Here is a 27,787-nt window from a genome sequence, read left to right on the forward strand (position 1 = left end):
ATGATTTTGAATTTTTCTTCGTGTCGCATAATGTGTTGGCCAATTTTTGGAAAGTCCCAATCGATTGGGATGATGATGTTATTGATGTTAACTATGTTTAATAAAAGACTTATTTAATTTTATTTATAATTTTTATTTAACATTCCAAACCCACACCATTTTTTTAATAAAATTTTCTTATATATACAACAAACTCGGCAACTCCACACAGTGGATAATTAAAAAAACAATTTTCTTTCAGAATCAAACTAAATCAGCATCGATTTTAGCACCCATTCTTTTCAAAGCTCTGATGGTGTTAACAGCTTTAATCCACCGCTTTTTAATAACGTATCGCTTCAATTTCTTCTTGCTTAGCTCCATTTCGGAATGAACAGCTGTGGCCAACATCCAAGGATGATCCATCGCTTGTCTTGGGGTTAATCTAGCACTGCAATTCAATATTAAAGTGGGATAAAAAATGAGAATCAAATAAAAAACTGTTTTATTACATTTCATTTTTTTAACAAAGACAACAAATACGAACGAATAAATAAGTAAGAAATGACGAAAATAATAAGAAAAAGAAACGATATAGCATGGTCCCAAAAGTCTCGAGAGTTTGTAGATCAAATGCAAAAGCTTTATAAATAATTAAATTAAATAATAAGTTACGACAAATAAATGAATATAAACGTTATAATTATACAGTGTGTTAATTAATTATCGCACCCGACGTCATCATATATTGCAATACCAATACTGTGATATTGGTTGCATACCGATATGACGTCGGATACGATAATTAATTAACACACAGTACTTTCTCTTCTATTTATTCGAAGTTGTACGCCTCGTTTGGAAAAATGTATTCAAAGAGTTAATAGTTTTTTGCCCAACTAAACTTTCGGATTCAGAATATTCAGTAGAAATCGAACTGTGCCTAATCTTTTGAACTTTCGGACCTTCCCAACGATCTAAAAGTTTCAAAAGGACATCTTTAGTGTTCACCGGATTATCTGATGTCGAACTGTTCGAATTAAAAACGTTTAATCTCGAATTAAATTGTTCTCTAAACGTGTCCGAGCTTTTTTTACGAGGGCTGATTGGAACATCTCTACTCGATTGATTTATCTTATTATGTTGTCTTCTCCACGGAACTGTGGTATCAACGTTTTTTTCTGACCGTGTAGTTTCTGTTACTGAATGAAACGCTGAATTAGAATTAGAATATGTATTTGAGTTAGATTGAATCGTCGTACAATTTAAATTTGGACTGATAGTAGAAAGTTGAAAGAGTTTGTCAGAAAGTTTACGAATTTCTTCGGCTAAATTAAGCCTTTCGACAATATCTGGTGATTTGACCACCCCGTAACTATCCGAAGCTCTTCGAAAATGATCTGGAACTGGATACTGAAAATCTTTTTGGAAACTATCCCGAGAATTAAAAACGAAGAAATTATCATCAGATCCGAGGGAAGAACTTAAAGATTCCGGTGGAGATGGGTTTGAAACCACCAAAGAGTTCAACGACTCGGATAACTTTAAGCTTGAACTCATACAAGGTAAAATCGAATGAGACGAAACTTCGAATAAATATGGGGAATTTGGGTGATCGCTCCAGCGTTCAACAAATTGCTTCAAATTATCTTTGGTTGTGTCCATTTGGTTTGTTTGAAGCTTCTTCACTCTCCTTTGCAACCAAGCGTGTTTCAAACACTCGGTGGACGTCATGCGTGCACTGGAAAAAGAAAAAAAAACTACAAAGACCTCTTTAAAAATTTGGAAAAACTCATAAATAGAAAGAACCCAAATTAGTTAATTTTTTCAAAGAAGTTTTTAGTCATAAAGATTTGGTTTGAAAAGAAAACTAATTTGGGTCTTTGATATCTTTTTTTTTCTTTTTCCCGAAATCAAAAAATCAAAACAAAATAAAATAAAATATCAAAAAAAATATTATTAAGAAAAAAACATTTTTGCAAAAACTTTACTTACTTCATATCTTTCAAAAGTAGTTTTCTAATGAAATCTTTAGCGTTGTCAGAAATTTCCTGGAAGGCTTCATCGTCAAAATCATATTTGGCAATTGTTACATTGGCCATAGTTTCAATGTCGGTGTGTCCCATAAATGGTGAAAGACCAGATAATCTAAAGCAAAAAGAAATCATAATTAGATTTTGGATTTTGGACCTAATTAGTCAAAAGTAAAGTCGCTTGTGGTTGAGGCACCACAATATGATGACCAGACTCAAATTGATATAGTATATGTTTCTGCACATTTTGGAAACACATTTATTTATTCTTTACTTTTATATATAATATTCCTAAATACTTACAAAACGTAACAAATAACTCCTATTGACCACATATCTGTTCCAAAACCGATTTGATCAAAGTTGACTACTTCGGGAGCGACGAATTCTGGTGTTCCAAAAAGGACTTGAAGTTTTTTTGTTGGATCAAATTTTCTGGCAAGTCCAAAATCGATGATTTTGATTCTGTTTCCGGTTTTTGTTAGACACAAAATATTTTCTGGCTAAAAAGAACGTTTTAAATTGAATAAAAAATGTGTATTTTTTACCTTCATGTCTAAATGAAGAATGTTTTGTTTGTGGATAAACTCGATTCCCTCACATATCTGACGTATGAATACGGTGCAGCTTTTTTCGGTTAATATGAAGTCGTCGTCGATGACTCTTTCGAAGAGTTCTCCTCCTTCAATTCTAATAAAATTATTATTAAAAGTTTTTGTTGGTGTTTAAAAGGTGGCTTACAATTCTTGCACAACACACATAACCTTCCCATTTTCAAAGGCATCATATAATTGGATTAATCTGGGATGTTGCAGTTGTCGCATGATATCAACTTCTCTTTCAACATTTCTACGATCTTCTTTTTTGGGGACACCGATAAATTTTGCGGCCAAACTCAAACCGGTCGCTTTTTCAGTACATTTATAAACAGTACCAAATTTTCCCCTAAAATTTTTTTTTAATTTTTCTATAAGAATTTTTAATTTGAATTAATTTAACCTTCCAATTTCTGCATCTAATTCGTAAAGATCTTTGGGGTTCACACCTCTTCGTATTTTAACATCTCGATATGGAAATGATAGTTCAACTTCTATTAAAAAGAGAGAAATGAAAAATAATTTATTGAATAACAAAAAATAATAAAAAGAATGAGGAGGTGGATTTGAATCGGAGCCAATTGGATAAATGCCTCTAGTTATGTTCAAATTTTGTTTTGAATAAATCATTTTTAATAAAATAAAGTTAAAGCAAATTTGTTTTATGTTAACTTACCTCCGATGGGATCTTCTTCATCTACTTTGATCATATTTCAACCTACAAAGAAGGAATGGTTTGATCTGTTCAACAGTGCATCTGTGCAACCTTCGGGCGAATACGATCAGCCATGACACAAAATGTCAAAACACGATTCGAAAAATCTTATTTTTAGATTAACGTCGTAATTATTATTATTTATTTTTTTGATTTTAAACGTACCCTTAAGACGATGCTTGGTTTTTTATTTTTGGTTGAATGTTGAAGGTGGTTGGTGGAGAATTCTATTCAGATTTTCAGACTTGCAGACTGTGGCCGTTGTCAAACACCGACACAACACTGTTAGCAAACTGTGGAGTTACAAGCGGTTCAGGGCATCGAGCCGCTAAAATTAGATGTTCCTGCTTGCCTTTTAGTATTTTCAGCCACGTGTCAGGCGAAGAATTCATAAGATTTTTTTCTACCAAAATTCAAATGATACATAAAAATGTTTTTTTATAAGTGTATATTTATCAACATGCTCCAAAATTATAAAAAAGTAACTACACTAAGATTTATTTAATTAATTCTAGTAAATACGGTAATATTATTTCTTGATAATTAACTAAATTTATAACAATTTTAGGAAATTTTTTATCTACAACATTTAATATTTGATATGTTAACTATTTTACTTATATATTTATTTAGTTAATTTATTATTTTTTAATAATAAACGTAGAATCGTGTCGACTACAATAATAAGAAGCCGTCATGTAAGTTTAAAAAGTATTGGATTAACCAAAAATCTTGACAAAGAATAGGAGAGATCCCAATAAAACAGCAAACGTGGATGGTCGCTTTATAAAACCACCTGTAAATAAATAAACAAATAATCGCGATTTATTTAGTGATTAATGAACCTCGTTTAATTGCAAGAAGAGACCTTTTCAAAATTTAAACAATTAATTCAATTCACCGTACGTCAACAGAAAACTATACGTTCGCGCAGAAACTAGAACGACATTTACATAAATCGATGATTGTAAATTTACATGCAAATATAAATCTTATTGATTAATCATGAGTGTGCGTGAGTTTTGCTTTAGAAAAGGCAATGTTGTTCATTTTCTTTGCTACGTATTAAAAACAGATTTCGTCTAAAATCAATATCAAAACGTGTAATATACATTGTATATAGTATAAAAGAAATCATAATTAGTCTACTTTCTATTCTTTTCAAAAAAGAAATTATCTTTATCTTTACTCACTGTTGCAATCGCCTGCTTCCTGATTTTCGTCGCATAAGCATAAATTTGCCTTCACTGAATTTGACATTTTACAACTTGATCCATCTACGCAATCATCATCCTTATTACAAATATGAAAAGGTTCTGAAACATTTTCAAAAATATATATATAAGAATTTTTTTTAAATTTAAAAAACATATTTATATAAAGGATGGTAGAATCTAAAAGGAGTGCTACATCCCATTAATAAAAAGGCCCGTTCGTGACGTCACCACTCAATAACAACTAAAACTAGAACTAACACTAAACCTAGAACTAATTATGATTACTTCAAAGATTTATATCTCAAGAACTAAAAGTGATTCTTCAAAACGGACTTTTTCATTGAAAAGTAGATGCTTTAATTTATAATTGGTGAAAAATTTATAATGATGTTTCAAGAAATCGATTTTTTTTAACATTTTGAAATTAGTATAGGGAACTTAAAAATTACCAGAAATTATGATTGAGTTCAAAGATGTGTATCTCAAGAACAATAAGTGATTTTTAAAAATGGAGTTTTTCATTGAAAAGTAGATGCTTTAATTTATAATTGGTGAAAAATTTATAATGATGTTCCAAGAAATTGATTTTTTTTAACATTTTGAAATTAGTATACGGAACTTAAAAATTACCAGAAATTATGATTGAGTTAAAAGATGTGTATCTCAAGAACTAAAAGTGATTTTTCAAAATGGTCTTTTTTGTTGAAAAGTAGATGCTTTAATTTATAATTGGTGAAAAATTTATAATGATGTTTCAAGAAATCGATATTTTCCAACATTTTAAAATTAGTATAGGGAACTTAAAAATTACCAGAAATTATGGTTGAGTTAAAAGATGTGTATCTCAAGAACTAAAAGTGATTTTTAAAAATGGAGTTTTTCATTGAAAAGTAGATGCTTTAATTTATAATTGGTGAAAAATTTATAATGATGTTTCAAGAAATCGATTTTTTTTAACATTTTGAAGTTAGTATAGGGAACTTAAAAATTACCAGAAATTATGATTGAGTTAAAAGATGTGTATCTCAAGAACTAAAAGTGATTCTTCAAAACGGACTTTTTCATTGAAAAGTAGATGCTTTGATTTATAATTGGTGAAAAATTTATAATGATGTTTCAAGAAATCGATTTTTTCCAACATTTTGAAATTAGTACAGGGAACTTAAAAATTACCAGAAATTATGATTGAGTTAAAAGATGTGTATCTCAAGAACTAAAAGTGATTTTTCAAAACGGAGTTTTTCATTGAAAAGTAGATGCTTTAATTTATAATTGGTGAAAAATTTATAATGATGTTCCAAGAAATCGATTTTTTTTAACATTTTGAAGTTAGTATAGGGAACTTAAAAATTACCAGAAATTATGATTGAGTTAAAAGATGTGTATCTCAAGAACTAAAAGTGATTTTTCAAAATGGAGATTTTATTGAAAAGGAGATGCTTTAATTTATAATTGGTGAAAAATTTATAATGATGTTTCAAGAAATCAATTTTTTCCAACATTTTGAAATTAGTATAGGGAACTTAAAAATTACCAGAAATTATGATTGAGTTAAAAGATGTGTATCTCAAGAACTAAAAGTGATTTTTAAAAATGGAGTTTTTCATTGAAAAGTAGATGCTTTAATTTATAATTGGTGAAAAATTTATAATGATGTTCCAAGAAATCGATTTTTTCCAACATTTTGAAATTACTATAAGGAACTTAAAAATTACCAGAAATTATGGTTGAGTTAAAAGATGTGTATCTCAAGAACTAAAAGTGATTTTTCAAAATGGAGTTTTTCATTGAAAAGTAGATGCTTTAATTTATAATTGGTGAAAAATTTATAATGATGTTTCAAGAAATCGATTTTTTCCAACATTTTGAAATTAGTATAGGGAACTTAAAAATTATCAGAAATTATGATTGAGTTAAAAGATGTGTATCTCAAGAACTAAAAGTGATTTTTCAAAACGGAGTTTTTCATTGAAAAGTAGATGCTTTAATTTATAATTGGTGAAAAATTTATAATGATGTTTCAAGAAATCGATTTTTTCCAACATTTTGAAATTAGTATAGGGAACTTAAAAATTACCAGAAATTATGATTGAGTTAAAAGATGTGTATCTCAAGAACTAAAAGTGATTTTTCAAAACGGAGTTTTTCATTGAAAAGTAGATGCTTTAATTTATAATTGGTGAAAAATTTATAATGATATTTCAAGAAATCGATTTTTTCCAACATTTTGAAATTAGTATAGGGAACTTAAAAATTGCCAGAAATTATGATTGAGTTAAAAGATGTGTATCTCAAGAACTAAAAGTGATTTTTCAAAACGGAGTTTTTCATTGAAAAGTAGATGCTTTAATTTATAATTGGTGAAAAATTTATAATGATGTTCCAAGAAATCGATTTTTTCCAACATTTTGAAATTAATATAGGGAACTTAAAAATTACCAGAAATTATGATTGAGTTAAAAGATGTGTATCTCAAGAACTAAAAGTGATTTTTCAAAACGGACTTTTTTGTTGAAAAGTAGATGCTTTAATTTATAATTGGTGAAAAATTTATAATGATGTTCCAAGAAATCGATTTTTTCCAACATTTTGAAATTAATATAGGGAACTTAAAAATTACCAGAAATTATGATTGAGTTAAAAGATGTGTATCTCAAGAACTAAAAGTGATTTTTAAAAATGGAGTTTTTCATTGAAAAGTAGATGCTTTAATTTATAATTGGTGAAAAATTTATAATGATGTTTCAAGAAATCGATTTTTTTTAACATTTTGAAGTTAGTATAGGGAACTTAAAAATTACCAGAAATTATGATTGAGTTAAAAGATGTGTATCTCAAGAACTAAAAGTGATTTTTCAAAATGGAGTTTTTCATTGAAAAGTAGATGCTTTAATTTGTAATTGGTGAAAAATTTATAATGATGTTTCAAGAAATCGATTTTTTCCAACATTTTGAAATTAGTATAGGGAACTTAAAAATTACCAGAAATTATGGTTGAGTTAAAAGATGTGTATCTCAAGAACTAAAAGTGATTTTTCAAAATGGAGTTTTTCATTGAAAAGTAGATGCTTTAATTTATAATTGGTGAAAAATTTATAATGATGTTTCAAGAAATCGATTTTTTCCAACATTTTGAAATTAGTATAGGGAACTTAAAAATTATCAGAAATTATGATTGAGTTAAAAGATGTGTATCTCAAGAACTAAAAGTGATTTTTCAAAACGGAGTTTTTCATTGAAAAGTAGATGCTTTAATTTATAATTGGTGAAAAATTTATAATGATGTTTCAAGAAATCGATTTTTTCCAACATTTTGAAATTAGTATAGGGAACTTAAAAATTACCAGAAATTATGATTGAGTTAAAAGATGTGTATCTCAAGAACTAAAAGTGATTTTTCAAAACGGAGTTTTTCATTGAAAAGTAGATGCTTTAATTTATAATTGGTGAAAAATTTATAATGATATTTCAAGAAATCGATTTTTTCCAACATTTTGAAATTAGTATAGGGAACTTAAAAATTGCCAGAAATTATGATTGAGTTAAAAGATGTGTATCTCAAGAACTAAAAGTGATTTTTCAAAACGGAGTTTTTCATTGAAAAGTAGATGCTTTAATTTATAATTGGTGAAAAATTTATAATGATGTTCCAAGAAATCGATTTTTTCCAACATTTTGAAATTAATATAGGGAACTTAAAAATTACCAGAAATTATGATTGAGTTAAAAGATGTGTATCTCAAGAACTAAAAGTGATTTTTCAAAACGGACTTTTTTGTTGAAAAGTAGATGCTTTAATTTATAATTGGTGAAAAATTTATAATGATGTTCCAAGAAATCGATTTTTTCCAACATTTTGAAATTAATATAGGGAACTTAAAAATTACCAGAAATTATGATTGAGTTAAAAGATGTGTATCTCAAGAACTAAAAGTGATTTTTAAAAATGGAGTTTTTCATTGAAAAGTAGATGCTTTAATTTATAATTGGTGAAAAATTTATAATGATGTTTCAAGAAATCGATTTTTTTTAACATTTTGAAGTTAGTATAGGGAACTTAAAAATTACCAGAAATTATGATTGAGTTAAAAGATGTGTATCTCAAGAACTAAAAGTGATTTTTCAAAATGGAGTTTTTCATTGAAAAGTAGATGCTTTAATTTGTAATTGGTGAAAAATTTATAATGATGTTTCAAGAAATCGATTTTTTCCAACATTTTGAAATTAGTATAGGGAACTTAAAAATTACCAGAAATTATGATTGAGTTAAAAGATGTGTATCTCAAGAACTAAAAGTGATTTTTCAAAACGGAGTTTTTCATTGAAAAGTAGATGCTTTAATTTATAATTGGTGAAAAATTTATAATGATGTTCCAAGAAATCGATTTTTTTTAACATTTTGAAATTAGTATAGGAAACTTAAAAATTACCAGAAATTATGATTGAGTTAAAAGATGTGTATCTCAAGAACTAAAAGTGATTTTTCAAAATGGAGTTTTTCATTGAAAAGTAGATGCTTTAATTTATAATTGGTGAAAAATTTATAATGATGTTCCAAGAAATCGATTTTTTTTAACATTTTGAAATTAGTATAGGAAACTTAAAAATTACCAGAAATTATGATTGAGTTAAAAGATGTGTATCTCAAGAACTAAAAGTGATTCTTCAAAACGGAGTTTTTCATTGAAAAGTAGATGCTTTAATTTATAATTGGTGAAAAATTTATAATGATGTTCCAAGAAATCGATTTTTTCCAACATTTTGAAATTAGTATAGGCAACTTAAAAATTACCAGAAATTATGATTGAGTTAAAAGATGTGTATCTCAAGAACTAAATGTGATTTTTCAAAACGGAGTTTTTCATTGAAAAGGAGATGCTTTAATTAATAATTAGTGATAATTTCATAACGATTCTCCAAAAAATCGATTTTTCCTAAATTTTTAAATTAAGTACAGAAAAACTTAAAAATTACCAAAAATTGTGATTGAGTTAAAAGATTTATATCTCAAGAACTAAAAGTGATTTTTCAAAATGGACTTTTTCATTGAAAAGTAGATGCTTTCATTAATAATTGGTGAAAATTTCATAACGATTTTCCAACAAATCGATTTTTTCCAAATTTTTAAAGTTAGTAACTTTCTAGTTCTAGGTTTAGTTTTATTTCAGTAAAAGTTCTCGAGTCAGCATCAACTTTTAACATTTAATATTTGATGATCATACATCTTAATTTTTCACAAGGAGTGAGTGCCATAAATTATTTCTTTTTACTCATCCAATTTCATTTAAATTTATTAATTCTAAAAATTTCGAAATCTAATTATTAATTAGTCTGCATTATAAGGTCAAGTGTTAAATTTAAATTTAATACTTAGTGATTTTATAAAAGAAAACATTGTTTAAAGAACTACGCGATTATGGTAATGTGCACTTGACGTTCGTGCGGCTCGCAACTTTATCGGGTTTTATATCGTTAACGCATTGCAGCAGCCGGTTGATTTCGTTTTAAATGGTTTTGTAAAATAAATAAGAGAAAAAAAATAATTTTCAAAAATGTATTGAGTGGGTTAATTTATCTTGATTAATGTTGGTTTCCTTTAACTATCCAGTTGCTAACCTAGTTTAAAAATTATGTCGAGCAAGCTCGAACTTGAATACATTACGTTTGATTTATGCTAGCGCCGTTTTTGACCCGATTGTGGGAATCGCATTTGCATGTTTATTTCGTTGTTCAAACAAATTATTGTACCGTATCTTTTCGGGCTACGTTTTATCAGGTTGCAGGTGCCATAAATATTTAAAGTCCGATTATCAACACAAATAATCTTTACCTTTTTTAACTGTTGGACAAACTCCGTTACGAGGAGGCTGATTGTTTCCACATAAACAATACAGCTTGTTGATGGAATTGGCATATTCGACGCAGCTAGTTCCATTCATACCTTTACAATCATCGTGGGTTGTACAATCTTTTGCATGTACTGAAACAGAAAAAATAGTTACTCTTATAATCGAAACAAACAACAGATTTTCCCACCAACACCAACAAAGAAGCCAGAAAAAATAATTAATGATATGAAAGTAATGCAGTTCATGATGTGAGCTTGGATGACACAGAAGGAATGAAATTTTATGGTAAAATTCGATTGCGCTTTTTAAATGTATCAATCGAAGCATGAAATGACAGTAGTACCATCGGGTGAAATGGCACTGCATGTTATCTGGTAATTTAAAATAAAATGATGATTTAAAAAAATGTCCATATCGTGTACATTGTGGGGTTGAGATTGGCGGCACAGTTGGAGACCTCCCGAAGGTTGAAAGGCCATGGGCATGGTTAAAACCTGCCAGTAGCAACAGGATGGGAACGGACACTGTCACATACAAAGCGTTCATCTTGCTCGAACACTTGGAAGGTTGTATCGCGATTGGTCGTACACGGTGCTGTATGGTTCAAAGTCTGCCGATTTGAAGGCGTTTTTCAGGCGTCTGCGCCGGCCCCTAAGAATAACCACCACTGCACGTGTATTTTACTTGGAATTGCCACCTTAAGGATTTCTACTCGATAAGCTTCGACCTTAGCACGCAAACCATTGCGTCACAACGTCGTGGGGCCTTATACAATCCACCGTGTATTTCCACGCCGTAAATCACGCCCTCGATCTGATTCTTTTCTTTCCATTTTTTTTCTTCAGGAATCAACCACAGCTATCACAATCACCATCTTCTGGTTAAAGGTTAACACGGAACTACCCTTATGTTTTTATACTGAAATTGAAAAAAATTAATTTAAGTTACAAAATTATTGCTTATTACTTATTGAAATTCAAATTACACCTTTAATTATTGTTTTGGAATATTATATAGAAAGACATAATTTTACATATTTAAATGAGTAAACGAAAAATTATGAATAGTGTATGAAGGGTCGTATTAAGAGTAGGTTCATTACCCTTAGTTCTTGCTTTATCATTCACCGTATTAACCCCAAAATTGGTTAATGGAGGAACATTCTTTTAGAATAGACTAGTGGTGGAACGGATATCCGGCTAAAAATCGTATAAAATCCATTTTTTGGAATATGAGTTTGAAAATTGTTAATAAAAGTGTCCTTTTTCCAATAAACCAACCCACTTTGAAAAATAACTTTTAGTTTTTGAGAAAACAATATTTGAAGTTTTGATAAAATTTTCGATGTTGCAATAATTTTCAAAATTCGCTATAAAATTAATTTCTTGAAGGATCTTTCTGAAAATATCACCAATTATTAATTAAAGTACCCCGTTTTTAATGCAAAAAGTCGTTTTAAAAAATCACTTTTAGTTCTTGACAAATAAATTTTTGAAATGATCAAAAAAATTTTCGATTTTTGCAATTTTCGCCGATTAAGTTTTAATAATTCGTATAAAATCGATTACTTGGATTATGAGTTTAAAAATTTCCCAAAGTGTTAATAAAAGTGTCCTTTTTCCAATGAACCAACCCGTTTTGAAAAATAACTTTTAGTTTTTGAGAAAACAATATTTGAAGTTTTAATCAAATTTTCGATGTTGCAATAATTTTCAAAATTCGCTATAAAATTCATTTCTTGAAGGATCCTTGTGGAAATATCACCAGTTATTAATTAAAGTATCCCCTTTTTAATGCAAAAAGCCGTTTTGAAAAATCACTTTTAGTTCTTGAGAAATAAATTTTTGAAATGATCAACAATTTTTTCGATTTTTACAATTTTCGCCGATTAAGATTTAATAATTCGTATAAAATCGATTACTTGGATTATGAGTTTAAAAATTTCCCAAAGTGTTAATAAAAGTGTTCTCTTTCCAATGAACCAACCCGTTTTGAAAAATAACTTTTAGTTTTTGAGAAAACAATATTTGAAGTTTTGATAAAATTTTCGATGTTGCAATAATTTTCAAAATTCGCTATAAAATTCATTTCTTGAAGGATCCTTTTGGAAATATCACCAATTATTAATTAAAGTATCCCCTTTTTAATGCAAAAAGCCGTCTTGAAAAATCACTTTTAGTTCTTGAGAAATAAATTTTTGAAATGATCAAAAATTTTTTCGAATTTTGCAATTTTCGCAGATTAAATTTTAATAATTCGTATGAAATCGATTTCTTGGAATATGAGTTTAAAAATTTCCCAAAGTGTTAATAAAAGTCTCCTTTTTCCAATGAACCAACCCGCTTTAAAAAATAACTTTTAGTTTTTGAGAAAACAATATTTGAAGTTTTAATCAAATTTTCGATGTTGCAATAATTTTCAAAATTCGCTATAAAATTAATTTCTTGTAGGATCTTTCTGGAAATATCACCAATTATTAATTAAAGTATCCCCTTTTTAATGCAAAAAGCCGTTTTGAAAAATCACTTTTAGTTCTTGAGAAATCAATTTTTGAAATGATCAACAATTTTTTCGATTTTTGCAATTTTCGCAGATTAAATTTTAATAATTCGTATAAAATCGATTTCTTGGAATATGAGTTTAAAAATTTCCCAAAGTGTTAATAATAGCGTTCTCTTTCCAATGAACCAACCCGTTTTGAAAAATAACTTTTAGTTTTTGAGAAAACAATATTTGAAGTTTTGATAAAATTTTCGATGTTGCAATAATCTTCAAAATTCGCTATAAAATTAATTTCTTGAAGGATCCTTCTGGAAATATCACCAATTATTAATTAAAGTATCCCCTTTTTAATGCAAAAAGCCGTTTTGAAAAATCACTTTTAGTTCTTGAGAAATAAATTTTTAAAATGATCAAAAATTTTTTCGATTTTTGCAATTTTCGCCGATTAAGTTTTAATAATTCGTATAAAATCGATTTCTTGGAATATGAGTTTAAAAATTTCCCAAAGTGTTAATAAAAGTGTTCTCTTTCCAATGAACCAACCCGTTTTGAAAAATAACTATTAGTTTTTGAGAAAACAATATTTGAAGTTTTGATAAAATTTTCGATGATGCAATAATTTTCAAAATTCGCTATAAAATTAATTTCTTGAAGGATCCTTCTGGAAATATCACCAATTATTAATTAAAGTATCCCCTTTTTAATGCAAAAAGCCGTTTTGAAAAATCCCTTTTAGTTCTTGAGAAATAAATTTTTGAAATGATCAAACATTTTTTCGATTTTTACAATTTTCGCCGATTAAGATTTAATAATTCGTATAAAATGGATTACTTGGATTATGAGTTTAAAAATTTCCCAAAGTGTTAATAATAGCGTTCTCTTTCCAATGAACCAACCCGTTTTGAAAAATAACTTTTAGTTTTTGAGAAAACAATATTTGAAGTTTTGATAAAATTTTCGATGTTGCAATAATCTTCAAAATTCGCTATAAAATTAATTTCTTGAAGGATCCTTCTGGAAATATCACCAATTATTAATTAAAGTATCCCCTTTTTAATGCAAAAAGCCGTTTTGAAAAATCACTTTTAGTTCTTGAGAAATAAATTTTTAAAATGATCAAAAATTTTTTCGATTTTTGCAATTTTCGCCGATTAAGTTTTAATAATTCGTATAAAATCGATTTCTTGGAATATGAGTTTAAAAATTTCCCAAAGTGTTAATAAAAGTGTTCTCTTTCCAATGAACCAACCCGTTTTGAAAAATAACTATTAGTTTTTGAGAAAACAATATTTGAAGTTTTGATAAAATTTTCGATGATGCAATAATTTTCAAAATTCGCTATAAAATTAATTTCTTGAAGGATCCTTCTGGAAATATCACCAATTATTAATTAAAGTATCCCCTTTTTAATGCAAAAAGCCGTTTTGAAAAATCCCTTTTAGTTCTTGAGAAATAAATTTTTGAAATGATCAAACATTTTTTCGATTTTTACAATTTTCGCCGATTAAGATTTAATAATTCGTATAAAATGGATTACTTGGATTATGAGTTTAAAAATTTCCCAAAGTGTTAATAAAAGTGTCCTCTTTCCAATGAACCAACCCGTTTTGAAAAATAACTTTTAGTTTTTGAGAAAACAATATTTGAAGTTTTGATAAAATTTTCGATGTTGCAATAATTTTCAAAATTCGCTATAAAATTAATTTCTTGTAGGATCCTTCTGGAAATATCACCAATTAGTAATTAAAGTATCCCCTTTTTAATGCAAAAAGCCGTTTTGAAAAATCACTTTTAGTTCTTGAGAAATCAATTTTTGAAATGATCAAAAATTTTTTCGATTTTTGCCATTTTCGCCGATTAAGTTTTAATAATTCGTATAAAATCGATTTCTTGGAATATGGGTTTAAAAATTTCCCAAAGTGTTAATAAAAGTGTCCTCTTTCCAATGAACAAACCCGTTTTCAAAAATAACTTTTAGTTTTTGAGAAAACAATATTTGATATAATTTTCGATATCCATCACTAGAATACCAAATTTTAATTTTAACAACCTTGATTCTCGAAACATAAAAATAATAAATAAAAAAATAACATTATTGACTTACCCCAGTAACACAAATTTATTAAGTAAAAATAAAAATGACACTTCGATTAAGAACACAAATGACAAAAATAAAAATTACGAGAGATCTTTTTATACTCATCTATTATCTTAAGATTATACCCATCATTTCTGGGTAATTCGCCAGTTCTTAGATATATCCTCTCTCCTTAATTTCAAAGTCTTTCGGACGAGATTGACTTCTTTTGGCTTTAACATTAATTTCAACAATTTTATAATTTCGATCGGTTTATTGTGAGAATAAAAGAATGTTCTGCTTTTAGTGTTTATAGATGTTTTGAATTGTATTTTTGTTTGTCATGTAACAAATTCATGCTATATCCTTTCAAGTAGAATGATTTGCAATTTTTGTAAAAAACATCAAGAATTAACAACCTTCGATAGCTCAGTTGGTAGAGCGGTGGACTGTAGAAGTTGCGTAAAGTTGAAATCCATAGGTCGCTGGTTCAAATCCGGCTCGAAGGAAGCTTTTTTTTGTATTTCTTAAATCACAGTTTTTTATCTCAATTAAAAAAAAAATTGATAATAAATTACACGTTTTTAAGTAAAAAGCAAATAATTATTAATTATAAGTAAAGCCACAAATTTATGAGCAAAAAGCAATTTGTGTAATGAGGCAAAGTGATGCTATCAATACACATTAATAAGCTAAGTTTGTACAGTAACATTTAATTCGTCTTACTACAAGTACTTACTTTAATACTCAATTTTGAGATATGGAAATTAATAATTTAAAATATTTAAAACCGTTATTTTTTTTATTAAAATACACCGGAGCGATACATTTTAATACAAATGCTTCATCAAAAGAGTACACTTTAACTGCATTTGTGTGCTTCATCTCTGATTTATCTTTAGTGTTTGCTTACCTCTTTATAGAATACGCTTACCCTCAAAATTTTAAGATGAAGAGATACGTTGAAATGCTAGGACATTGTATGCAGTTTATAAATTTTAGTAAAATCGCTATAATTAATATTTTTCGAGTGAAATATAAAAAAAATGTGGTGAGTATGTGGAAGGAATTAATGGCTACCGACGAAGCAATGAAACATTTTAACGGTTATAGTATTCCAAAATGGGTTTTTTATTTCGGTTTTTTAACTACGATCGTTTCGTTCTCGATCAGAACGATTTATTTGATATTTAACGCTTATAGGAATAGTCGCGAAACGGTTATTGCTGAAACGGTTATATTTTCTATAATCGCTTTGTTAAGTTTACCATATTCAGCGATAAGAGCTGAGTTCGTGACGATAATGCTACTGTTAGATCGGTACTTTAGAATAATTTACAAAGCTGTTGACGACGTTAAAGTTTGGAACGAAGCAAATGGGAAAATGTTGAGAGAGACTTACGTTAAATTATGTTCGGTTTCAACTAATGTCGTTGAAACACTAACTATTCCAATTGTTTTTTTAACGATCGAGGACGTTTTTCTTATGAGTATTCACGCACATAGTTTAATTTCAAAAATGTATGGGAGTAGAAACACAGAGTATTGGTTTTTGAGGTACGAAAATTCGATTTATAACGTTAATGAGTATTTGATATATTTATTAATACTTATTATTCCCGCTCATGTTTGTATGAAAAGTGTAAGTCTTCTTTAAATTTTTTTATAATCAATTTATGTTTCAATTATTTTAGGGTAATAAAATAAAAAATACTCTACGACGGTTGGAATTACCCGAAAATAAAGCGATTTTGGCGGATGTTAAATTATTTTGCTTGTTAATGCATCACGAAGATTACAAAATTAAACCGGCGGGGTTATTTAATATTGACTTCTCTTTAGTTTATGCGGTAAATATTTAAAAATTTTGTTTAAAAAGGTTGATTTAATTTTTATTTTAAGGTGATTGGGACTTTGATAACTTATATTGTTATAGTAGTTCAATTTGATTTAATGTATTTTAAATAAAAATATAATTTAATTATTTTTTAGTATTTATTAATTAAAATATTAAAATGTAACAGCCTTCGATAGCTCAGTTGGTAGCCATATAAATTGTAGATCTCTGCTTCTGTATGGATATTTTTATTTTCCTAAATCATAATTACAACAAATTCATTCATTCAATGTATTTCAAGATTAACATAAACCAGGATTAATTCCAACCAACCTAACTTGGCTGAGAAGTGATCCAACCCAAGTCTATAATAAATCCACTACAAAGTAAGCTACCTCTAAAGCAAATCACGCAAATTAATCCTAAAGTAATCCAACTCCAAAAGAATTTATTATTTATTAGAACAAATTAATAAAAAATACTTTATTTTACGCAACCAATATCACAGTATTGGTATTAAAATACGCGATTTGCGTATTTGGTTGCATACTTGCAATGATTACGTCTTATACGATAATTAATTAACATAGTGTACGTTAAAGTAGTGATTTAATTATTTAGATTAGACACCTAACATTTCTTTTTAGAAATCTATACTTTTACTCCAAGTTTATTTTGAGTTTTCGTTTATAGATGGCTCTAGTTTTACAATAACGAGAAATAAGTTTTAAATTTATTTTTAAAACATTTCGAATAACGTGATTAATGATATTAATTTTGTGAAAATTTTAATTGAAATAAATTAATTATTGAAAAAGAGTTTTAAAAATTGTCGCAAATACATAGAATATCACCTTTACGTTGGTAATTAGTGGCGGTTCCGGAATGGAACAGCTTGATGCTTTGCAATTAAAGCAACCGGGTGTAGTACGGAACCCTCTCCCTTCTCCACTTAATCAAACAATGAGGGTGAAATTCTTGCAATTGCGTTGGAGAAAAATCGATTGGATTTAAAAGGAGGAGAACCTCTTTATTTTCTTTATTTTCTTTAGGGAAAGTAAAATATGTTAAACAATTCTATTTGAAACAAAATTTTTTAATTAAATTTTTTAAATCATGTAAAACACGTGCAGACATTCATGCATATGTGAATTTGTCTTACGATCAAACGCAGACGGACCTAATTCGGTATGTAATGGAATGTCTAGGGCCAATTCATTTCCAACTTACACAGAAGAGTCGGTTCGGTAGTTCAGGAGATTTAATTGAAATCGAAAAAAAAAAGATTGGGTGAAAGACCCAAAAAAAAAAAGCTGGATGAATTGATTTGTAATATAATATATTTCTTAACAAACATATGTTTATGCATAAATGACATTGTAAATATATATAAGAACAAATTACGGACACATATTTTTTTATTTATCAACAGCATTTTGATTTATCATATACTACGGTCAGTCTATGTAGAAAATAAAAATTAAAAAAAAAACTTATCATTATGTTGTGTGATACTAATAACGATTAAAATAAATTCGATATTGCAGACGGAAACGGGTGGATAATTAATTAAGTGATAAATGAATCATAATAATAATTAATGTTAATCCCTCAAAGTTATTTTTTTCTTCTCTAGGTACTAATAACGGTTTTTCCCCACATTTTTTTTTAATTTAATTTAATTAATCGTTCATTCGAAGTATGAGGTACCTGAGCAATTTATGAGGTTGATAATAATGCATTAATTTATTTCATTTTTTTTTCAATAAAAAATACCCTTAAATACACTTTTTTTATAATGTAAATCTTACGAGACATTTAAGCATTTTATTGGCCAAAATAACAAATAAAATGATGAAAAAGAATTTAAAAAGTTAATTTATTAACTATCTGTTTAAAAATAGTAACACCACCAACTTTCATAAAGGTTTACTATTAATTAATTAATTAATCCTAAAAGTAAATTATTGGTCATAGTTGTGATTAATAAAAAATTAATGACTACGGATGGTAAGATTTTGGTTTTTAATTTTTTATTTATTACTTTTTTTGGTAACGTTTTCGTATAATACCTAATAACTAAATCGTTGAGTTTACGTGAAGAGACAAGCACAGATATTGATTTTTAGCTAAACATTGAAAATTTGGTTACATATATGTATAATATATAATCTGAATCTCCTTTTTTTTAACTTTTTACTGTTTTCAAGCGGCCACGTTATTGCTTCCTTATATATAAATTCATTATTCGTTATTAGCTGATTTGACACAATTTAGAAAATAGTTATTTTCTTATCGAAAAATACATATTAAAATAATTCAGTCTTTACAATACACAAACGAGCTAGTACCTTAAAACCGTACGTTTTCTTTTTTATTTTCTTATTTATTTACACGTATTTTTAAAATGGTGACTTAACAATTTCCTCTCGATTCGGTTACTTTGGCATTTCAACGAATAACGGCTAAATATTATCGTTTCTACGTTTTTATTACTCAGCTTTGAGAGTTTTAAGTTCAATATTTATTTTAATGATTATTTAAGAATTTAAATTAAAAATTAAATTGGGCCTTAATAAATCATTAAAATAAATTTTTGGTGTTTAACAAATAATTGTAGTGATCTAAACGTATACAATATGTGGTCTGGCCTTTACGGGGGTGTTGTAAGATCCGTAAGGATTTCTATCATCTCCATACGGTTCCCAATTCGGTAATGTTTTGTATTCTCTAATTAAAGACGGTCCTATAATATATTTGTCTGCAATTGGTTCTTCGTAATGATGGGCTTCTTCTGGCGTTGTTGGAACGTTTTGATTTTGGTTTGTGCTTTTTGAGTTTTTCCTCATTGGTCCACAATAAAGAAAACCTACCGCTACGGAAAGCACTAAAAGCATTCCGACGCTGGCGAATGCTATAATTATCCAGCTAACCGAACAGCCAACTTGCGATTCTGTGGCGTTCATCAATAGTAATCCTTGAAGTTGCTCGGGACCACTACAAGTGATGTTGTCAACGTCAATAACAAACTCGGAATTTTCGGTTAAATTAAGTTGTTTATTTTTTTGTAAATGTACAAGTTTCCATAACCAAATAATTGAGCAGTTGCACAGTAAGGGGTTTCCACCTAAATGGAACACTTTGAGTTGATCTAACGGGAAGTGGGAAGCTTCTAACGTGGATATTTGGCAATTTTTAACGGAGACGTAAGTTAATTTTGGGTTGCCATGGAATAGTCTCGTTGGAAGTGTTGTAAGGGCTATGTTATTATCCATCCAAACTTTTTCTAACTTTATGTTATCTACGAATGCTCTCGAGTCAATTTTGACTAACATTTCTAAACGATCTAGTTTTAAATATGTCAGGTGAAATAAACTACGAAAACCTACGGGAGGTACATTCGTAAAGAAATTTCCACTTAAATAAAGTTTCGTTAATTTCGTTAATTTTGACAAGGATGTGGTGGGCACGACGGTGAAATTATTATCACTTAAGTCTAAATACTCCAAAGATGCTATACCGGAAAATGCATCTTGATGGATCTCGTCTATAACGTTGTTGTTTAATTCTAAATATTCTAACTCCGGTAAACTTGGCATGTCTTCTTCTTCTATCGATTTTATTAAATTTTGAGATAATGAAAAAACTTTTAATTTTAAACAATGTTTTATAGCCGATTCCGGGACCGACAATAACTGGTTCGAGTTCATATAAAGCTCTCGTAGCAATTTTGCCGGTTCCAATAAGTCTTCTTCGAGCTCGATTATCTGATTACCAGTCAAGTACAATACTTCTAAAGACTGTAATTCACGAAACGCATGCGCCGTGAACTGTTCTAATCGATTATGACTCATATCTAATATTTTCAAAGCTCTTAAGCCACGAAACGAATCTTTTAAAACATCATCAATCTCATTCCGACTTAGATTTAAATGTTTCAAATTCCTTTGCGATTCAAAATTGTTTGTTCCGAGCGTTTGAAGTTTATTCGAAGACAAATCCAACGTTACCAAGTTATTATAAATGCTTAGCGTGAAGAGTATATTGTTGATCTTGTTGAACGAGAGGTTGATATATTTTACTTCCGGATTTAATTGGATCGGAACGACTTCCAAACTCATATTTACGCAGGATGCCTGCAACGAATCATCGTTGCAGGAACACCTTGATGGGCACATAGCCAATATTGGACCGCTGGTCAATACCAGCGTGAAGATTATCCACATGGGGTGGGTTTCGTCACCCCCCATGATTTGTACGTGACGTTCGCCACATGAGATCTGAAACAAAAAAGATTTTTTTTATAAATTCCATAAAATATTTTAAAATATTCTTAGATAAACGTCGCGATATCGTTTAGTTAACGCACTACATGAGTCTCGAGTAATAGCACAAGAACATGGAACCCGTTGTGTGTTGGTATCTTTTCATCTTTTTCTTGTGAAAGAAAATATTACTGAGTAGATAAAGTAAACATGTAATTAGCGCTTTTTTGTACAAACTTTTAATCTTTAAGAAAAAAGAAAAAGTTTCAGATCACATTATAAATAAAATATTATATTCGTGATAAGTCTTGACAAACAATTATTAAAAAAGTAAATTGCTGAATCATTAGCAGCTCCAAGTATAACAAAGCAATAAGTGTATGGTTCTGATTTGTATTTATTAGAAACCGAGGCAGCTTTGCTGCCGAGGCAGTGGCTCAAATATTCCAAAGGAATAAGTAAAGATTCCTCTTCAGTAATGAAGGATCATTCGCAGCTGGGCAGACGTGGCACTGACTCAGGTATAATAAAGTAGTAAGTCAATGTGTGTTAATATTACTAAATAATAAGTATAGTAATAAATAATACCGATAGGTTAGGGTTATTTACTAACATTAATGGTCTGATTGTCAATGCAAGGTCAATTTGTCAAAACAAGAACTGTTGTGGAAGATTTGTAAGACAATAACCTACAAAACGGATGTAGCTAGGTTGGAACTGGTTATGGATTTTGTTTGCTTGGTTCAATACGAACAATTTTTGTCAATATTATGGTACTCTATCGGCTAAAGTTTTTGAGTAGTGGCTAATTCTTTAATCTAAACCCTACATTTTTGGGATTTATTTTTGTTCTAAAAAAATTATGATAACTAGGTTGGAACGGGTTATGGATTATACTTGTTTGGTTCAATAGGAACAATGTTTATGAGCTTCAAATCCTCTATCGATTATAGTTTTTGAGTAGTGATATGTTATTTAATCTAAACCACCTTTTTGGCGATTTATCTTTATTCCTACAAAATTATCATAGCTAGGTTGAAACTGGTTATGGATTTTGTTTGCTTGGTTCAATACGAACAATTTTTGTTAATATTATGGTACTCTATCGGCTAAAGTTTTTGAGTAGTGGCTAATTCTTTAATCTAAACCACACATTTTTGCGATTTATTGTGGTTCCAAGAAAATTGGGATACCTAGGTTGGAACTAGTTATGGATTACACTTGTCTGGTTCAATGTAAACAATTTTCACACGCTTCATAATCCTCTATCGGTTGTAGTTTTTGAATAGTGATATATTATTTAATCTAAATCATACATTTTGGCGATTTATCTTTATTTCTACAAAATTATCACAGCTAGGTTAGAACTGGTTATGGATTATGCTTGCTTGGTTCAATACAAACAATTTATGCCAGTATTATAGTACCCTATCGGTTATAGTTTTTGAGTAGTGATATGTTATTTAATCTAAACCACCCTTTTGGCGATTTATCTTTATTCCTACAAAATTATCATAGCTAGGTTGAAACTGATTATGGATTTTGTTTGCTTGGTTCAATACGAACAATTTTTGTCAATATTATGGTACTCTATCGGCTAAAGTTTTTGAGTAGTGGCTAATTCTTTAATCTAAACCACACATTTTTGCGATTTATTGTGGTTCCAAGAAAATTGGGATACCTAGGTTGGAACTAGTTATGGATTACACTTGTCTGGTTCAATGTAAACAATTTTCACACGCTTCAAATCCTCTATCGGTTGTAGTTTTTAAATAGTGATATATTATTTAATCTATATCATAGATTTTGGCGATTTATCTTTATTCCTACAAAATTATCATAGCTAGGTTGAAACTGGTTATGGATTATGCTTGCTTGGTTCAATACAAACAATTTATGCCAGTATTATAGTACCCTATCGGTTATAGTTTTTGAGTAGTGATATGTTATTTAATCTAAACCACCCTTTTGGCGATTTATCTTTATTCCTACAAAATTATCATCGCTAGGTTGAAACTGGTTATGGATTTTGTTTGCTTGGTTCAATACGAACAATTTTTGTTAATATTATGGTACTCTATCGGCTAAAGTTTTTGAGTAGTGGCTAATTCTTTAATCTAAACCACACATTTTTGCGATTTATTGTGGTTCCAAGAAAATTGGGATACCTAGGTTGGAACTAGTTATGGATTACACTTGTCTGGTTCAATGTAAACAATTTTCACACGCTTCATAATCCTCTATCGGTTGTAGTTTTTGAATAGTGATATATTATTTAATCTAAATCATACATTTTGGCGATTTATCTTTATTTCTACAAAATTATCACAGCTAGGTTAGAACTGGTTATGGATTATGCTTGCTTGGTTCAATACAAACAATTTATGCCAGTATTATAGTACCCTATCGGTTATAGTTTTTGAGTAGTGATATGTTATTTAATCTAAACCACCCTTTTGGCGATTTATCTTTATTCCTACAAAATTATCATAGCTAGGTTGAAACTGATTATGGATTTTGTTTGCTTGGTTCAATACGAACAATTTTTGTCAATATTATGGTACTCTATCGGCTAAAGTTTTTGAGTAGTGGCTAATTCTTTAATCTAAACCACACATTTTTGCGATTTATTGTGGTTCCAAGAAAATTGGGATACCTAGGTTGGAACTAGTTATGGATTACACTTGTCTGGTTCAATGTAAACAATTTTCACACGCTTCAAATCCTTTATCGGTTGTAGTTTTTAAATAGTGATATATTATTTAATCTATATCATAGATTTTGGCGATTTATCTTTATTCCTACAAAATTATCATAGCTAGGTTGAAACTGGTTATGGATTATGCTTGCTTGGTTCAATACAAACAATTTATGCCAGTATTATAGTACCCTATCGGTTATAGTTTTTGAGTAGTGATATGTTATTTAATCTAAACCACCCTTTTGGCGATTTATCTTTATTCCTACAAAATTATCATAGCTAGGTTGAAACTGATTATGGATTTTGTTTGCTTGGTTCAATACGAACAATTTTTGTCAATATTATGGTACTCTATCGGCTAAAGTTTTTGAGTAGTGGCTAATTCTTTAATCTAAACCACACATTTTTGCGATTTATTGTGGTTCCAAGAAAATTGGGATACCTAGGTTGGAACTAGTTATGGATTACACTTGTCTGGTTCAATGTAAACAATTTTCACACGCTTCAAATCCTCTATCGGTTGTAGTTTTTAAATAGTGATATATTATTTAATCTATATCATAGATTTTGGCGATTTATCTTTATTCCTACAAAATTATCATAGCTAGGTTGAAACTGGTTATGGATTATGCTTGCTTGGTTCAATACAAACAATTTATGCCAGTATTATAGTACCCTATCGGTTATAGTTTTTGAGTAGTGATATGTTATTTAATCTAAACCACCCTTTTGGCGATTTATCTTTATTCCTACAAAATTATCATAGCTAGGTTGAAACTGGTTATGGATTTTGTTTGCTTGGTTCAATACGAACAATTTTTGTCAATATTATGGTACTCTATCGGCTAAAGTTTTTGAGTAGTGGCTAATTCTTTAATCTAAACCACACATTTTTGCGATTTATTGTGGTTCCCAGAAAATTGGGATACCTAGGTTGGAACTAGTTATGGATTACACTTGTCTGGTTCAATGTAAACAATTTTCACACGCTTCATAATCCTCTATCGGTTGTAGTTTTTAAATAGTGATATATTATTTAATCTATATCATACATTTTGGCGATTTATCTTTATTCCTACAAAATTATCATAGCTAGGTTGAAACTGGTTATGGATTATGCTTGCTTGGTTCAATACAAACAATTTATGCCAGTATTATAGTACCCTATCGGTTATAGTTTTTGAGTAGTGATATGTTATTTAATCTAAACCACCCTTCTGGCGATTTATCTTTATTCCTACAAAATTATCATAGCTAGGTTGAAACTGGTTATGGATTATGCTTGCTTGGTTCAATACAAACAATTTATGCCAGTATTATAGTACCCTATCGGTTATAGTTTTTGAGTAGTGATATGTTATTTAATCTAAACCACCCTTTTGGCGATTTATCTTTATTCCTACAAAATTATCATAGCTAGGTTGAAACTGGTTATGGATTATGTTTGCTTGGTTCAATACAAACAATTTATGCCAGTATTATAGTACCCTATCGGTTATAGTTTTTGAGTAGTGATATGTTATTTAATCTAAACCACCCTTTTGGCGATTTATCTTTATTCCTACAAAATTATCATAGCTAGGTTGAAACTGGTTATGGATTATGTTTGCTTGGTTCAATACAAACAATTTATGCCAGTATTATAGTACCCTATCGGTTATAGTTTTTGAGTAGTGATATGTTATTTAATCTAAACCACCCTTTTGGCGATTTATCTTTATTCCTACAAAATTATCATAGCTAGGTTGAAACTGGTTATGGATTATGCTTGCTTGGTTCAATACAAACAATTTATGCCAGTATTATAGTACCCTATCGGTTATAGTTTTTGAGTAGTGATATGTTATTTAATCTAAACCACCCTTTTGGCGATTTATCTTTATTCCTACAAAATTATCATAGCTAGGTTGAAACTGGTTATGGATTATGCTTGCTTGGTTCAATACAAACAATTTATGCCAGTATTATAGTACCCTATCGGTTATAGTTTTTGAGTAGTGATATGTTATTTAATCTAAACCACCCTTTTGGCGATTTATCTTTATTCCTACAAAATTATCATAGCTAGGTTAGAACTGGTTATGGATTATGCTTGCTTGGTTCAATACAAACAATTTATGCCAGTATTATAGTACCCTATCGGTTATAGTTTTTGAGTAGTACCTAGTTCTTTAATTTAAACTTGCTTTGATGATTGTACTTGATAGGCTGGATTAGTATCATGATTCAAATGGGAATCATCTTGCTAATGTGATTTATAAATAGTTGTATATAACCCCAGTTATTATACGAGAATATATCAATAATACCCAAAGAGGCTTTCCATGTACTGTAATGTCAATAACACCGCCCACATCGATGATTAAAATTCTTGGAAAACAACAATACAGATGACCTGTACAATTTAGAATTATTTATCTGTTTTATAGATTTACCTAAATTTTTTGTTTATTTTTTAGGTCGGTGTATAAAATCGTTAATACCGAAAGAGGTTTTCTGTGTAACGTAATGTCAACAATAATTCAGCGTAAAATGTCCACATTGTACCTCAAAACGTAATTAATTGACGAAAAAATCTAATGCCCGGCTAAAGAGCTTTTTAGGCCCCCGTTGACAGAGAACGCGTTTTAATTTTCGGTTCAATTCTCGCGCTTCGGCCGTGAACCTACGGAATTCTCCCGCAAAACAAATCCCAGTTTAAATAATTACGCACCCCGGCCGAGGCCAAACTAACGCGCGCCGCTAAATTACACTGAAAATTGATCGTAAGTGAAATGTACTTTTTAAATTTTAATTAAACTTGTGTTTGTACAGTCGCAATTACTTTGCGAGAACACAGAACGACCGCGCTATTTGTCTTGCATTAGTGATTGTTTAATTTGGGTACAATTCGAAAACAGTTATCGTGTTCGTATCCTTGGAAATTTGAAAATTTCAACAAAAACGGATTGTAAAGTAAAACAATGAAAACTCCAACCAAACACTTTTTGCGATATCCTTTCTTTTCCTTTGCGAAAAGCTTTTTAGAAAATACTTTTAGGAATAAGGGTTGTTCCATTTATAACTGTCGCCCGCAATGTTTTTTTTGTAAATTTTCTTCGACCGGGTCGCGGTGGTTGGATTAGAGTGGACAACTATTTCAAATCCAATTTTAACGGATTAGTTAGGATAAAGAGGGATTTTGCTGACCACCTGGGACTAAGAAGTTTCAACGGGCGATATCGCAAAAAGGGGTTCGATGTCTTCGATGGTAAATCCTAATTTTCACTCTAATGAGATTTGTTCATTAACTGACGGGAGCCGTCTACCACAAACGTAGTCTCTGTCGACAATAGACTAAACTATAAAGTTTCAATAGGCCAAATAATTTACCGGTAAGTTTGAATCGACTTCTAAGTACGATGTGTACAGTTCCATCGACCTCGTTCGAAGTTAACAGCGAGACTTTTATGCTCGACAAGGACTCGTGAGAGACGCATTCTGAATTCCTGAATGACACTTCTTCGATTAAGCCCTCTTAGCGGTCAATAGTTCATCACCTTTCAACCATTTCCATTGTTTTCTTTTAATCCAAAAGAAATTCAAACCTTGTTTACTGTTGTCCGTTCAAAAACCATCGATAGAAAAAAATCTTATTTGTCCAATTTAAAATACGGACGAATAAAATTTTCAAGAAATCGATGCCAACGATGGAGGTGGGGGTGGGCTGTGAGGTATGTTCGTGAAAATGTAGGAAAATATCGTCTTCGCAGGGGGGGTGAAATACTAGAATCTATCATGATATGGAAATTTGGACTTCTACTTGATAGCTTATACTGGAACGTGGGGGTGAAAATTTTCACCCTCAAATAAAACATCGAAGAAAAAGAAATCACACTCTGATTTGAAAATATAACAATTCATTTTTCTTGATTGCATTATAAAATAGACAAGAACGTCAACGGTGGCACAAATGAAGCAAAGAACGTCTTTGAAAGTGTAAAGTCCGGAAAATTTTCCGCGACCATAGCATCCCC

General features: G+C 29.5%; 3 protein-coding genes and 1 non-coding gene across 6 annotated transcripts in view; 1 reads left to right on the forward strand and 3 right to left on the reverse strand.

Annotated features, from left to right (window-relative positions):
- Positions 1 to 467: 467 nt before the first annotated feature.
- LOC111425567 (myosin light chain kinase, smooth muscle-like) lies at positions 468 to 3,622 on the reverse strand. Of its 3 annotated transcripts, none has more exons than XM_023059678.2 (8): positions 3,489 to 3,622; positions 3,285 to 3,326; positions 3,012 to 3,102; positions 2,754 to 2,957; positions 2,561 to 2,702; positions 2,316 to 2,515; positions 1,975 to 2,127; positions 468 to 1,720 (listed from the first exon to the last, which is right to left on the reverse strand). In XM_023059678.2, the coding sequence occupies exons 2-8, from the start codon at positions 3,316 to 3,318 to the stop codon at positions 811 to 813; spliced, it is 1,734 nt and encodes a 577-aa protein (XP_022915446.1). In that variant the 5' UTR covers positions 3,319 to 3,326; positions 3,489 to 3,622; the 3' UTR covers positions 468 to 810. The 3 variants fall into 3 exon arrangements, with proteins under 3 accessions (XP_022915446.1, XP_022915447.1, XP_022915445.1); XM_023059679.2 differs by having other exon boundaries at positions 3,285 to 3,374; XM_023059677.2 differs by having other exon boundaries at positions 3,285 to 3,430.
- A 132-nt stretch (positions 3,623 to 3,754) lies between these two features.
- On the reverse strand, positions 3,755 to 15,260 carry LOC111425646 (oogenesis-related potein sosie). Its single transcript, XM_023059799.2, has 5 exons — positions 14,996 to 15,260; positions 10,812 to 11,307; positions 10,371 to 10,520; positions 4,517 to 4,639; positions 3,755 to 4,119 (listed from the first exon to the last, which is right to left on the reverse strand). The coding sequence occupies exons 2-5, from the start codon at positions 10,933 to 10,935 to the stop codon at positions 4,043 to 4,045; spliced, it is 474 nt and encodes a 157-aa protein (XP_022915567.2). The 5' UTR covers positions 10,936 to 11,307; positions 14,996 to 15,260; the 3' UTR covers positions 3,755 to 4,042.
- Positions 15,261 to 15,386: 126 nt separating this feature from the next.
- Positions 15,387 to 15,477, forward strand: TRNAY-GUA (transfer RNA tyrosine (anticodon GUA)). The gene is given in 2 exon segments: positions 15,387 to 15,423; positions 15,442 to 15,477. It is a non-coding gene; the product is annotated as a tRNA-Tyr (tRNA).
- Positions 15,478 to 18,127: 2,650 nt separating this feature from the next.
- Positions 18,128 to 27,787, reverse strand: part of LOC111425331 (chondroadherin-like) — a 51,849-nt gene continuing 42,189 nt past the window's right edge. The window contains exon 3 of the mRNA XM_023059293.2: positions 18,128 to 21,085. Coding sequence (XP_022915061.1) covers positions 19,430 to 21,055 — 1,626 coding nt within the window. The 5' untranslated portion in view covers positions 21,056 to 21,085 and the 3' untranslated portion in view covers positions 18,128 to 19,429. The remainder of the gene's footprint in view (positions 21,086 to 27,787) is intronic.

Source organism: Onthophagus taurus, chromosome 8, assembly GCF_036711975.1.
Source record: "Onthophagus taurus isolate NC chromosome 8, IU_Otau_3.0, whole genome shotgun sequence".
Classification (NCBI taxonomy): domain Eukaryota; kingdom Metazoa; phylum Arthropoda; class Insecta; order Coleoptera; family Scarabaeidae; genus Onthophagus; species Onthophagus taurus.